This window comes from Anas platyrhynchos, chromosome 3 (assembly GCF_047663525.1).
Source record: "Anas platyrhynchos isolate ZD024472 breed Pekin duck chromosome 3, IASCAAS_PekinDuck_T2T, whole genome shotgun sequence".
Classification (NCBI taxonomy): domain Eukaryota; kingdom Metazoa; phylum Chordata; class Aves; order Anseriformes; family Anatidae; genus Anas; species Anas platyrhynchos.
In genome coordinates this window covers 121,195,006-121,209,316 of record NC_092589.1, presented here as the reverse complement: position 1 = coordinate 121,209,316, position 14,311 = coordinate 121,195,006, and the positions used below count along the sequence as shown (strand labels likewise).

The following is a 14,311-nucleotide window of genomic DNA, read 5'->3' as shown; positions in this document are numbered from 1 at the left end:
TCTTCCTCCATTGGTTTGCTAACATCTTTCTTCCCTGTTCTGGGAGACTTCAGGGTTATTCTTATCATGCAAGGGCTCTTGGGTGTCTTCTTGCCATTTACAGATCTCACAGGTGTTCTGTACTGCCAGTTCATCTCCCCATGATCCTTATTCAATTCTCTCAGCATTAAGCTGTGTGCATTCCTTGACACAGCCCCCTCTCCCCTCTGAGGTCTCTGACTTAGCTCTGCTCTGCAGCTTCCTGCCCATGCATTACACACTCTTTACAGGATGTGCATGGCAGTATCACAGTCTTGCTCACAGCCTGCATTCCTCCTTACAGAGGAACAGAAGGACTGCTGGAGCAAGCACGGGAGTGGGAGCAGGCTGGGGAATATGCCAGGGCAGTGGACTGCTACCTGAAAGTGCGGATTTCCAACAACAGCATCCTGATGGAGAAGTGTTTGCTGAAGGTATGGTTTCCTTCATCAGATCTACTATCTGGGAGGACTCCCACAACCTGCAGGGCACAAGAGAGGATCTGCATGCCCCAGTGACTGTAGGGACTGAAAGCATTTAATGACCATTCTCTTAAGCCCATAATGGACTGCCCACTTTTCCTGTGCTGTGCTGACATCCTTGCTCTGGCACCACTTTCAGCAGCATGCCAATATCTTTATGCCCATATCTCCCTGCACTGAAAAACTAGACTTTATGACTTAGATATTGGCTAGACAAGTGCCCTATCTTCTCATGGACCATGTCCATCAACCTTTGAGTTGTGTTCTTGCTCATACTTTTCATTAGTAACTTGTCCTTTTACCAACCTCAGTAATGATTATATTCTTGTCTAATCATCTCCCATGTGTAAAAGTAGCTGGACTTTGCTTCTCCGAGTTGCTGAAGCAGACTGTCTTTTTTCCTTCTCTTCCCCACATAGTTCAAGTGCTCCTGACAGTCAATCTTTTAGCTGGAAATGAGCTCTTTCCAGATCCATCCCTCTCTCAAATTGCTCTTATTCATTTTCTTGACAATTTCTCTTCACAGGCTGCTGAGTTGGCCATTAAGTTCTTGGGTCAGTCACAGAGCATGGAGGTCACACGGACTGTGGCTCCTCAGCTGGTGGCCATGAAGAAATACAGTTCGGTAAGAGCTGGCACTGGCTCCTAAGGAAGAAATAGGAAGGGAGAGCTGTATCCAAGGGGAGGAGGCCTAGTCACATCCTGGGGTGATGGGTGGGTGGCCTGATCCATCATCAGGCAGTGCTGAGTCCTCAGAGAATAGGAAGCAGGGGAAGGGATCAAGTCCTGAAATGGTGTGAGAGACCTGGGCCTTGGAAGGAGGCAGGAAAAAGAAGGGGGGTATCTTTTCACAGAATCACAGAATTGTGGGGTTGGAAGGGACCTCAGGAGATCATCAGGTCCAACCGCTCTGCCAAAGCAGGTTCCCTAGAGCAGGTTGCCCAGGTAGGCGTCCAGACGGACCTTGAATATCTCCAGAGAAGGAGACCCCACAATCTCCCTGGGCAGTCTGTTCAAAAAGGCTTTTGGGAAGAGACTTTCAGTTGCTGCTATGTGCTGAGAATTTCCAACAGCTACAGCTCCGACCTGGGCTACGAGGTGCCTTTGGGGTTTTGTTCCACATGGGACTGTCTCTGGCCTTGCAGGCAGCCGAGCTCTACCTCAACTTGGACCTCATCCGAGAGGCTATTGATGCCTTCATTGAAGGGGAAGAATGGAGTAAAGCCAAGCGCGTGGCCAAGGAGTTGGACCCCAGGTATGTGCTGAACTCCTCGAATGAGACTCTTCCATCTCCCTCTCTCATCCCAAGATAATCCCTTGCCCTGTCTTGTCCTGCTTTCCCCAGGTTTTCTGGATTTTCCCCACAGTGATCTTCCCAGGCTTGATAGGGGACATTCACCACAGCTGCCCTTCGCAATATCCCCCACCCGGTGTACCCATGACACTTTTCTATTGCCCCATTGCCATTCATCCCATGTATATCTTAATCCCCTTTTGTCATATCCCTATCTCTCATTTCCTTGTTACATTCCTTTGCATACACTTCTTCATGAAAAGGCCTGTGATACCTTTCTCTCCTCACACGTATTTCTGCCCAGACTCTTTCTTCCCCCTTCTACCTAAGCACCCAGCAGTAGACATGAAAAATGTGGCACAGCTGTAAGTCCTCTTTAGCCCAAAGAAGACAAAGTTGAATCTGCACTTCTGCACTGATGCAGGGAACTATTAATCTGCTGTGTATTAAGATTATTTCTGCCCAGTAGGTCAGAGGAGTATGTGGACCAGCGTTACAAGGAGTATTTAAAGAACCAAGGAAAGGTAGATTCGGTATGTATTTGGGATGTTCCACAGGTTATGGAGTCATGTCAGGATGCTGGGACATAGGTCCTTGGGGCCTTCCTCATGGGGCTTTTACCTGAAAATGTCCATAGGTGAGGATTCTATATATGCCTGAGTCGTGGTTTCTGCATACCAGATGGGTCACATTGGATCTTTGAGAGTGGTGAGGCACTGGAACAGGTTGCCCACAGAAGCTGTGGATGCCCCATCCCTGGAAGTGTCTAAGACTGGGTTGGGTGGGGCTTTGAGCAACCTGGTCAAGATGAAGGTGTCCCTGCCCGGGGTGGGGGGGGGTTGAGGGGTTGGAATTAGATTATCTGTAAGATCCCGTCCAATCCAAACCATTCTATGATTTTATGATTCTGTGATTCTATGATTCTATGATCTTTGCTTCCAAAGAGAGGGAGGGACTGTGGGTATTTGAAGAAAAGATGTAGGTGGTTAGGAAGCCTTACCTGCACAGTGAGTTTATAGTTGTTTCCATCCTCAGCTGGTGGGAATAGATGTCATGGCTGCTTTGGATATGTATGCAGAGCAGGAGCAATGGGAGAAGTGTCTGGAGGTTGCAGCTAAGCAGGTGAGTACCTGTGCGAGCCCTCAGTAGATGGACTTGGGGCCCTGGTTCTCTGAAGCAGGGTCATCAGGAATGGGTGAGCAGGGGCAAAGCAGCCTGTTTTGTGAGGACCATGGGGAGACACCGCAGCAGCTGAAAGAACACCTCTCTGCTGTCTCCATCATAGCCAAGCACACCTATTAATGAAGCATTAGAAATCAGAACCACATTGTGTTTCAATTTTGTGATTGATAGAACATTGAAAAAAAGCTAAGCGAGTTGTTCGGGCTCAAAGTAATAGGTATTAAGGAAACAGAGATATATAAAAGATAGCCTTTTTTCTACATATTCTTCAGAGGCCTGGCGTCAATTGAAATTAATTTATCATGAAAGCAGATTTGACATTTTTGCATTTTTACTGACTGAAAGCCAAAAAATGACCCCAGCAGATTGATAAAAACAGAAAACCAAAATGAAGCTGTTCTACAGTGCTATTCCAATACAGTACCAGGATCTAATTTGTCTGGCAAACACTGATAACTTGGGCAAGCACTGATAATGCATTGTGCTGTATTTTTATGTTCCTAATGCAATGAGCAGTAAGCTGAGTTTGGGTTCTTGATGAAATCAAGTTTATTCAACAATGAACTTGATTTATTTTTGACTCAGACTTCTCTGATGATGTGAATGTTTTTTGTTGTAGTTATTATTTATGATGTTCTAATTATTCGGGAGATACCAGTGTTGACCTTCAAACTCAGTTTTATAGTATAAGGCTTAATCAGCTTTATTGTCAACAAAGCACAACGAATACTAGTATACTTACTCCAGGAACATGTTAGCCTGTATGTGTCTTTAAGGAAGTGTTAGCACAACCTTGTTCCACAGCAAGTGCAAAACTTAATGACTTTTGACTCAGCTGTTATACAACAATTATATGTGGGGGGGAAGGTTAGGTTTATCAAAACAGGTTACATACCAGACTTAATATGCATCCCTAACACCTAGAGTTTCATGAGCATCCAGATCTGGGTGTTCAAGTTCTAGACATGTCATAGTGGCACTGTCCTCTCTTGTGTTTAATGAACTTGTTTCCATTGCTCATTTTTTTTTACAAGATTGCACATCTTGTGCCATCTTCCTCATTAGTATATTTTAAGCCTGTGCAAAACAGGTACTATCTTACTTAAAGTTTCTGTAGGCCTACTACAGTTAGTCCTTAGCAAAGTAGGATCAGCATATGTATGAACAGTTCTCCAAGAAGGCCTACAGCCTCAGCAATCTGAGTAATTTGAGTAATGGACTAGAGCAGCCTTGCATATTACAAATGTCTTCAGTCCACAAAAGTGCTTGGATTCGTTCTTTCATTAGACGAAGGACCAGTTTACGACTAGTATCTGTGGTGCCGCATTGTAGAGATACTGCTTCTGTTAGATATTTGGGAGTATTCCTTTGGCAAGTGGTGGACAGCAGAAAGACAACTTTATTTTTCAGGTATGAAGGATCAGCACAGCATCAGCTAGCCAGGATTAGAGGCGTCACATGGGGCCCAAATCAAAGACATGCAGTCTGTATCTGTCATTAGCTGCCCTTACCCTTTGGGACTCAGGTGCATGGATGTGTGCACACAAATCTGAAACTGTCACTACCAACTGACAAACATTCATCTCATGACTCTCATGCTACCGTTTTCTGTGTGCCTTCTCCAGAACTATAAGGTCTTGCACAAGTATGTTGCTCTCTTTGCAACCCACCTCATCCGGGAGGGCAGCTGGGACAAAGCCCTGAGCCTGTATGTACACCATGGAGCACCTGCCAACCCACAGGTAATGAAGACAACATTACATCCCAGAGTGAGCTTCCAGAGAGTGCTATGATCTGCTAAATGAGTCAGGCTTCCAGTCCAGAGCTGGGGCTTCCAGGTGTTGTTCAAGCCACTTCAACACCGTTGTAGATTCTTGAATAGGTTCCTAAAGTAGAGGACTAAATGCAGCCCCCTAGCATATCACACACAGGGACAGAGGAGAGGGGTGTTGAGTATTTGTGTTGATTTTGAACACCTTAGCCACCGAGTCCAGAATAAAAGCAACCATGTTTGCCTTTTTGAGAGAGCTGGCTGGAGGAAACATTCTTTCCCATTTCCCTGTCTTGTCCTGTTGCATTCCTTGCAACCAGCATTCTGCAGTAGCACTGCTTTGTGAGCCTGTGAGCAGAGCTGCCATTCCCTTAAGCCTGTGCTAAACAGTAGGACTCAAAACTTCTGACTCACCAGCTGTGTCCCTCAAGATTTCTCTCCTTTTTGTTGCAGAACTTCAACATTTACAAGCGTCTCTTTGTGGAAATGGTGAATGCATCTGGCATGAACTGTGCTGAGGCCTACTCCAGCTGGGCTGACCTACGTGATGTTCTCTTCAGTCTGGTGAGTATGGACCATGGCCACCATTGCCTGTTAAAGTCCAACATTCTGGTGGCTCCTAGCAGGGAAAAAGAACTAGGCTCTGGACAGATGACACAGGAAATAGAACACAAACCAAAGGGAGAGAGGTGACAGTGGAGACAGTAGAACAACAGGATCCTGTGAGGTGCACATGGCTGGGCAAGAGAAGTCAGGGAAAAAGATGACCCTGCACTTAAGACCAAATTCTAGAAGCACATCTGAATGTTGGCTCTTGCAGAGTTCCCCGTGTCACTGCTACATGGGAGCCTATCACAACAGTCCCACTTTTCATCTTATATTTGGCAACATAAGTGGGGCAAGAACCTGGGAAAAGCAAAGGACTACTGAGACTGGAAAATAATAGGCCTCCCCATCTCCCCAGAGATTCTTAGAGCCCTGTGCTCCTTTTTACCTGCCCCCAAATTCCTCAGCCCATGATTGCCTTTGCTCTGTTTCTGTTCCACAGATACCCACCTCTGACACAAACTATATCCAGAAATCCCCTTGTTGATCCAATCTCCACTGCTTCCAGTGTTGTCAGTTGCTACAGTACTACTGGCTCTCCCCTTCTCTCACAAACTCCTCACTTCAGCACTTTGCAGGACCCAGAGCACTCAAGATACAGCCCTTTTCCAATCCCTCGAGGTGCCTGGGTATTTTAGATATTAGTCTTTCTCCCAGCTTCTTCCCAGACTCAAGTGGGTGAAGAGTGCCCCTCTGCTCACTTGCTCCTTTATTATTTATTATTCTCTCTTTATCTTTTTTAGTGTGAAAATTTAGTAAAGTCAAGTGAGGCAAACACTCCAGCACATGAAGAGTTTGAGACTATGCTGCTGATATCTCACTACTATGCAACCCGCTCCGCTGCTCAGGGTGTGAAGCAACTGGTAAGGTTCTTGAAGTTCCTTTGTCAAGTCAACACCATGAGTGCAGAGCCCTGTGGGATCATGCAGGTTTAGGGCTCTTCATAGTTCACTCTTCCACTTCATGGATCACTTTCACATCATGGATGGATGAGAATGAGACTATAGTGATCTGTAAGCCCACCACTAGTACGTGGAACTAGAGACAGTCTTCTCTGACTGACTCCTTATATTGAGAGCTGTCCCCAGCCACTGAGGCTGAGATATAAACCAGGGGAAAGGGGATCCATATGGTCAGAGTGACCTGTGAGAGCAGAGGCACCTATAGAAATACAGGGATCATACAAAAAACTGGTCTTCCCAGGAGAGGCATTGCTTCCTCTTCAGTTGTCCTAGGCCATGACAGCCACTGGGTTTCACACATAGTCTTGAGAACAGATTGGCCTTGCACAGTTTTAGAAGCTCATGGGCCTGTGTACTGGGCCTCACAAGGTGCTGTATTGTTGAGTCTTTTGTGCACTGGGATTTGTTTTGGACCATGCTATAAAGCAGAGTTCCTGCTGAAGTCTGGATCCACGTGGATTATGGATGGAACCGTGATAGAGGCCTATATGAACGTGGGACTGGAGCTGTGACAGTACAGGCTGAACAAGAGAAAAGTTCCCAGAGTTAGGATTCTAGTGAAAATCATAGAGCAGACTGGTGGTTTCCCATAGCTGAGTGTGTTGGGGATCCAGATAGAGGTCTATCAGATAGAAAGATAAGCCTGACATCTTGAAGACCTATACAGACACACAGTTGTGGAATGTTGAGGTGTTGGGTAGTCTAATTGGAACCATGAAGGAGGGGTGGCCTTCCCAGTTCTAGCAAGATGAGAACCTATCTAGCAAGCAGAAAAGTGAAATTCATCTTGTATTCCTCCTTACCTCTCACTGTCCCAAAAATCTTATGTTATGAAGAAAAAGAATATTTACTGTGAGTGTAGCTGAGCACTGGAACCAGTTGCTTAGAGAGGCTGGAGAGTTTCCATTCCTTGCACTATTCAAAACCTGACTAGACATGGACCTGAACAACCTGCTGTAGCTGAACCTGCTTTAAGCAGGATAGGGCGCTGTGGTGGTCTAGATGATCACCAGAGAGACCTTCCAACCTCAGCTATTCCATGGTTCTGTGACTTAGATGATGGGAGGGGAGTTTGGGCATGGCTTCTAGTAAAAATGAAAAGATTTATAAGGCAGAACATAAGACTGAAGGAAGAGGTGATAACAGAAAATAACTACTGAAACAGGAAAGAAATAATCTGTTTTCAAGCTCCTTGTATGTCTTGGATAAGTAAGGAATCTAGTTACCACAAGGGAGATGAATGTTAAAAGAAAAAACTTTCTAGCAGGAGACCTCCAACCTGGAATGGCCATGAACAAAATTTCTAAAAGCTCTTTCAATGAAGTCTCTTAAGATAGATAAACACATCAGGAATATGTGGGTGCAGGGTCTCTGCTCTAAGGTAGTGGCTTTATGATCTCGTGAGATCCCTTCCAACCTATTTTTTTCTGAGATGACTGTTATGGCTTTACTGTCCCCTTTGTCTGCAGGACACTGTGGCTGCTAAGCTGTCCATTTCCCTGCTGCGCCACACTGAACTCATCCCTGCAGACAAGGCTTTCTATGAAGCTGGTATAGCTGCCAAGGTGAGAACTATCTGCCACCAGATCAGCTCAGGAGGTGGAGGACCTTGGGCTCAGGGCTTCTCAACTTTATCTTCCACAGTCTTCCCCGAGCTGCATTGGTACAACAGCAGCCAGACACTGTCTTATGGAGTTCTTTCCTCAAACATCTTGACAGCCTCTGTATTTTGTCACGGATTGGCAGTAGGTAGTGGGAGGGCAAATCTCAACTAGAAGGAGTACATAACTGTAGACCTATGTGGTAGACCAGAGGCCACATTATATTGTATGGCTCTGTAGATGCAGGACTTCAATTGGTTCACCTTGCTCTGGGTCATCTGTTATCTACTGACAATCCTGATGCTACAGACTGACCACCTACCCAGACATAATGACATATGGCAAGCATAGCAGCTTGTTCTTACTGTCTGATACTGGCTTTCTAGCCCATCACTAAAGTGTGAGAGTTGTGGCTGTGGAGATAAGCTATCAGCTGTGTGATCTCACTTGGGGTTTCTCTCTACACTAGGCAGTCAACTGGGAGAACATGGCATTCGTCTTCCTGAACCATTTCCTGGACCTCTCAGATGTGCGTATGGTCTGCTGGGGGAGAAGACTATCACACTTAAAAATGATAGTGGTCTGTAGGGCCCACACAGACCCTCAGCCTGGCCATGAGACTCCTGAGGTTTCAATGTGGCAGCACATTTGTGAGCTGGTATTGATGGAGAATGCAGGGGCCCTGCACTTTGCTCTCTGCGTGTGTGCACCAAGTGCTGGGTGCCCCAGCATTAGCTGTGGAAGGACTTGCCATGCAGAGCACCTGAACAACCCTGACCATGTCACCATGCGTGTGCCAGAGTCACCATGCATGTGTGTTGCAGCAAAGAGCAAGTTGGCCTAAAAGTTTAGACCTGTAGTCTTCATGGCTGCAGGTGCTCTTGCAGCCTTCAGGATGATCTCATCTGAGCTGTTCAAACAGAAGGAAAATTATTGGGGGGGAGGGGGAGAGAAGGGGAGTGGCAGTTGGCAGTGGAAGAAGACATGGCTTGATGCTGTAGCAACGGTGATGCAAGAATCAGGCACTGAGTCCCCATGCTCAATTCCTTCCTTGAATAGCCGGTTGGTTACCATAAAACACCAAAAATCCTTGGAAGCTGACAGACCCTACTATACCAGTCTTCCACATGCAGTCAGCAGCTGCTGGAAAAAAATGCTCCCTATTTCATCTTTCCTTCCTTTGAGGCTAACTGGCAAGCTTGAGTAATACAGCGTTTAAGGAGCATACATCCTCTGGCACTGCTGAGGATGGCTATAAATTGCCACCTCCCAGGAGGGCCAAGTCATCACACTGGTAGATAGGGGCCTAGGTGATGCCACCATTAGAATACAGATTGTAATGCGAATGCCAAGGATAGTATTGCCTACTGTTCCATCACTTCTCCTTTCACAGGCCATTGAAGAAGGGAACCTGGATTCTCTGGACCACTCAGATTTCCAGAACACAGACATTCCCTTTGAAGTGCCTCTTTCAGCCCATCAACATGTGCCTGTGAGTATCATCTACCTTCTTCAGCTCCCTTGAACAGTGATTATACCTTAGGACCCCTCTGAACAGGGACTGGAGCAAGGGTGACAGTACAGAAGATGGAAATGCAGTTAGCTCTCTCCCCCATCCCCCCCACCACAAACACACGTGCAGCACCAGGATACACACACACATATGCTTTCTCATGCTCCCTCTGCAGTATACACTTCTGCACACATCCATGCACTCATTCCCCACCATCAACCCCCCATACACACAAGAGTGTGTATGTGCATACACGCATCCTGCATGCATGCTCATGTCCTGCTCTCCTCAGTGTGCTCCCTACTGTTGAGGAGCAGTAGCTAGGCAGTGGCACAGCATGCAGTATCAGGAGTTGCCCAGGCCTCTGTCCTGCAGGAAGAGAACCGGGAGGAGGCCAGGGACTGGGTGCTTACCATGTCCATGGACCAGCGTCTGGAGCAGGCACTGCCACAGGATGACCGTGACACATATGAAGCTTCATTGGTGGCAGCAAATACAGGGGTGCGCTCCCTGCCCTGTGTGCTTACAGGTATGTATGCTCCAGGCCAGCTCACACTTATGTAGGGAGTGGGGACCATCGTGCAGGTAGGTCTGAGAGAGAGTCAGGCAATGCTGTAAAAGGAGTAGGGAGGTTGTGTGGCTATAGGGAACGGTTCAGCTGGATGAGATAGATTAGCCTGTTTTTTAACTGAGGATAACTGAGCACTGGAACAGGTTGCTCAGAAGTTGTGGCATTTCCATGCCTGGAGATTTTCAAAAGCCATTTGGATATCATACTAGGCAACCAGCTCTACGTGGCCCTGCTTGAGCAGGGAGATTGGACCAGATGACTCTTTCAAACATAACTATTATTTTTCTATGACTGCTCAGCCTTGCACAGCACTGCCTAGGACATGCTGGCCAGAGCGGGCACACATGTGCACATGTAGCACCTGTCCCCACTTTGCTGCCTTCTACAAAAGCTATCTGCACTGGCAAGGACTGTCCCCCACACAGTGCACACCTCACAGTGGGGACAGTGTTGCAGGAGTGGGTTAGAGAAGGAGGTGGCACAGGGATGGGCCTCCAGGAACAGGGTTCTGGCTCCAAAGCTCAGGAGGGAAGGAGGGAGGTGCTGTCATTTTATATTCACTGGATTGCCTTGCTGAGAGCAGATCAGCCTTCATCTTCCTTTGATGCCACCACTGTGGACACTTCCTTCCTTGTTCTAAGCTGCCATAGGAAGCATTATTCCTCTACAGTGCCTATTGGGAGTTGCCCTAGCCAGGTGGCCATAGCAAGGAAGGATGGAATGCACAGGGGAGGGGGTCCATTGTGGGTCTCACCTTGTTTGTGAGGTTGTTACTGTATGGCCAGGGTATCCTGTGCTAAGGAACAAGATAGAGTTCAAGCGTCCAGGCCGAGAAGCCAGCAAAGACACATGGAACAAGTTCCTGATGGCTGTCAAGGTGAGCCAGGCATTCTGTGGGGCAGGGAGACAAGCTGCAGGGTGTTTAATGCTGTTATTCTTGCTGATTAGAAAACATTGTCCCACTTGGTGGAGCTACACCAAACCAGGGCCATTTTAGTGCACCACCCTCTCTGCATGCTGCTGGGCTGGAATGGTGCTGGGGCATACCTGTGCAGCTCTGTCAGTTCCCTGGGGTGCCCTTGGGCAGAGGGTGTCTGCAGTGCCACATTGCCAATACCAAGGACATCTCTTTTATTTTGCAGACATCTCACAGCCCTGCATGCCAAGATGTGCTCAAGTTCCTCAGCCAGTGGTGTGGGGGACTCCCGAGCACTGGCTTCTCTTTCCAGTGAGTGGGACAGGGAGGAACAATTGCAGCTTTCTATCCTGTTTTTCACTCCCTCCACTTCTGTCCCCAATAAACATGTGTCTCAGCACTGCTGTGCTTCTCTTTGTCAGGGGCTGCAGAGCCCTGGAGCGCACACAGCTCCCAGGCTGTGCTTCCTTGGCCTCAACCTGATTACTAAACATGCAGACTCCACCATGATGGATGACTGTCACAATGAAGCCTTGTGTCAAGAGGGGGGTGCATACCAGGCAGGAAGATAGGCTAACACACCGGCTGCACTGTCCTTCGATCAGTGGACCCAGCTCCCAGCCACCCTGGGGAAACACTGCAGCCAATGTGAAAATTAAAACTTTATTTACTCAGAGAAGCAACAGTTGCTCACAACAAAGAGGTTCTTCACCTGCTGCTTGGCCTGCTTCTGAGCACAAGCACAGCAAGCTGGCCTTGCCTGCTCTGCAGATGGACCAGGCCAACCTTTACTGTTGCCAGGCCATAGCCCCCCCCCCCCAACCCCTCTACTCTGGTTGAGCGTGTGAGAGACTGACGGAGCTTTTAGTGCACCAGGAAGGGGCTCATGGCCAGGGGGGGCATGGAGAGCATGTTCAGAGAACGTGGCACCTGTGAGGCAAAGGGTGCCTGATGGCTATGGGCACCTTGTGTTTGGGACCTTCAGGGTTTGTCCCAGTTGGAGGGGAGAGAGGGGGGCAGAAGGGACACAGGTGAGCATATCTCTCCCCCCATCCATGCCTACACCTGTGGCAGGTGCAGGGTACAGCTTCACCCCCACTGTATGAGAGCATTCATGCAGCACCACCTGCAGGGAAAGAGTGGGTATCAGTCCAGAGCTGTGCTGCAGGGCCAGGGACTATGCAGACACCTCTGGCCAATATTTGCAGTAGTGCTTGGAAAGAGAAGTCTTAGGAAGCTGATGAGAGAAGGCTCTTCTGACGGCACAGCCCGCCCCCCCCCCCCGACCTCCCCAGCCCCTTTACAGCCCACACTGCAACACTGCACTCACCTCCCACTAGGCACAAGTCTCAGCCACCCCAAACAGGTGTTGCCCCTCCTTCAGTGTACCTGGCTTGACCAGCTATAAGAAAAGAGAGGTAGAGGTTTGCAGGGCCCTACAAAAGACGTGAGAAGGGTTGGGGCAGGAGAGTCCTCAGGCCAGCCAAGACAGAACAGGCTTGGCTATCAGCAGGACTGGTTCCACCTGCAGCAACCCAAGATGAAAGGGTAGCAGTCCATCACCAGTGTTGGCTAGTAGTCCAAATTTATTTCACACACTGTACTTATTGCCTGTTTAGATGAAAACAAAACCCAGCACTTTCAAAATGCAGGGACAGGCACAGAAACCTGTCTGTACCGATGGGGGGGGCATACCTGGTCTTTACCATAGGTGCGTCCACAGGGGCCAATGTCCTGTAGGATCAGGGCCACCAAACAACACCTGCCAGATAGCACAGCTTCTGCAGCCACCAGCACCATGGAGGGGAACCAGAGCGCCAGAGCTGTGTCCTGCAGAAGGTCAGAGGTCTCTCAGGGACTGTGGATCCACTGCACCCAGCGTACTTGCATACAGCTGAGAGGAGAGCCCATGCAGGCAAAGGGGTTGGGGGGGGAGGGGCAGGAAAGGGCTGGGAAAAAAAAGAAGCAGGAAAGAGAACCAGGAAAGAGAAATGAAACAAAAGGAAACCGCGGGGGGGGGGGGGGGGGGGGGGGGGGGGGGAGGAGGGAACACAACAGACAGGTACAAGGTGCACTGGCCCCACATACTCACATAGATGCGCGTGGTGTTGAAGGGACAGTCGTTGGTCGCTATGGCTACACGGGCATCAGCTGGCAGTGCAGAGCTGTTGCAGCCGGTGACAAGGCGCATGCCACGGCTGTGAACTGTGAGGGCGATGGCTAGCGCCAGGCCCACACTGCATGCTGTGGACAGCAGGCAGTTCAACAGGGACACACTCAGTAAGGTCCAATGCTGCTGGCAGCAAGGAAAGCATGTGAGAGTGGTGCTGGCCAGAGCCAGGGGAAACACCAGGGCTAGACACTGCCACTGCATGGGCCAGGCACACACCTCTGTGTGGCCCCTGTGCAGGGTAATGAAGGCACTGCTGACCCTGCAGAAGTTTGTGCCAAATACATACAATCCCTTGCTTCTTCTCATGTGGCTCAGTCCTCTGACAAAACTTTTGTACTGCTCACATCCTTCATCATCCATCACGCCTGCTCCCACAGTCTCCTGCAGCCCGAAGCCCATTTTGCCCCATCTCCACAAACAGCTGAGGCTATCAGCAGCAGCCCTGCCTCATGCAGACCCACACTGAGTGAGCGCACAGTGAGATGCCTGACTCCAGCTGCAGCTTTTATGCTTCAGCTGAAACTTTTCTACCCCAAGATGATGCCTGGTGCCCAGACTGCTGCCCATCCTCCCAGTGCTGCCAAGGAGGTGGAGGCAGCAGCACAGCAGGCAACACCTGCAACTCTGCAAGCTATCAAGGCTCCCGCAGCAGAAGCGGAAGGAACTGCTGGGGACAAGGTCCAGAGGAGTGGCTGGTGGCAGGGCCCAGGCTGCATGGAGGCCCCCAACCTGCCCTTTCCCTGGGTGGCTTAGCTCTCGGTCTAGCAGCCCCACACTCACCAGGACTGCCCGGGACAGGTTGTGTGACACCAGGATGGCAACGATGCCCGCAGTGATGCTCTGCAGGGAGAGATCCTCATTCAGCAGGTGCCTCGGATGGGGCCAGGTTCGCCCCCCCCCGCCCCCGAGGCCCAACCTTCGTCCCCGTCCCAGCCCCACCGCTCTCACCAGCAACCCGGAGACCACGGACACGACGTTGGCCACCGCGTACTCAGGGGTGACAGCGCGGCTGGCGCGGGCCACGTGCCGCAGGACGGAGCCGTGCACGATGGCGCCCAGCACCAGGCTGCCGTGGCCAAGCACGATGAGGCCCAGCCCCGCGCGCATCAGCCTCCGCGGCTCCGCCAGCGCCGCCAGCCCCCGCCGCCCCGCGCGCCCGCCCGCCATGGCCGCCGCTGCCCCGAGAGGCCGCCCCCAGGCGGGGTCGCCCCCGGGCCCAGCC

General features: G+C 49.7%; 2 protein-coding genes across 3 annotated transcripts in view; one reads left to right on the top strand and one right to left on the bottom strand.

Moving 5' to 3' along the window:
* IFT172 (intraflagellar transport 172) overlaps positions 1-11,316 on the top strand; it is a 39,562-nt gene extending 28,246 nt beyond the window's left edge. The window contains exons 35-48 of one of the 2 annotated variants that reach the window (XM_027455521.3): positions 323-452; positions 1,027-1,125; positions 1,646-1,755; positions 2,264-2,327; positions 2,830-2,916; positions 4,602-4,718; positions 5,201-5,311; positions 6,097-6,216; positions 7,785-7,880; positions 8,386-8,445; positions 9,310-9,408; positions 9,805-9,958; positions 10,786-10,877; positions 11,143-11,316. In XM_027455521.3, the coding sequence (XP_027311322.3) occupies positions 323-452; positions 1,027-1,125; positions 1,646-1,755; positions 2,264-2,327; positions 2,830-2,916; positions 4,602-4,718; positions 5,201-5,311; positions 6,097-6,216; positions 7,785-7,880; positions 8,386-8,445; positions 9,310-9,408; positions 9,805-9,958; positions 10,786-10,877; positions 11,143-11,232 (1,429 nt within the window). In that variant the 3' untranslated portion in view covers positions 11,233-11,316. Of the gene's footprint in view, positions 1-322; positions 453-1,026; positions 1,126-1,645; positions 1,756-2,260; positions 2,328-2,829; positions 2,917-4,601; positions 4,719-5,200; positions 5,312-6,096; positions 6,217-7,784; positions 7,881-8,385; positions 8,446-9,309; positions 9,409-9,804; positions 9,959-10,785; positions 10,878-11,142 lie in introns of both variants that reach the window. The other variant, XM_027455520.3, reaches the window with a different exon arrangement.
* Positions 11,317-11,565: 249 nt separating this feature from the next.
* KRTCAP3 (keratinocyte associated protein 3) lies at positions 11,566-14,293 on the bottom strand. Its single transcript, XM_038176390.2, has 6 exons — positions 14,038-14,293; positions 13,870-13,929; positions 13,009-13,209; positions 12,612-12,746; positions 12,247-12,318; positions 11,566-12,042 (listed from the first exon to the last, which is right to left on the bottom strand). The coding sequence occupies exons 1-5, from the start codon at positions 14,254-14,256 to the stop codon at positions 12,253-12,255; spliced, it is 681 nt and encodes a 226-aa protein (XP_038032318.1). The 5' UTR covers positions 14,257-14,293; the 3' UTR covers positions 11,566-12,042; positions 12,247-12,252.
* Between the last annotated feature and the right edge of the window lie 18 nt (positions 14,294-14,311).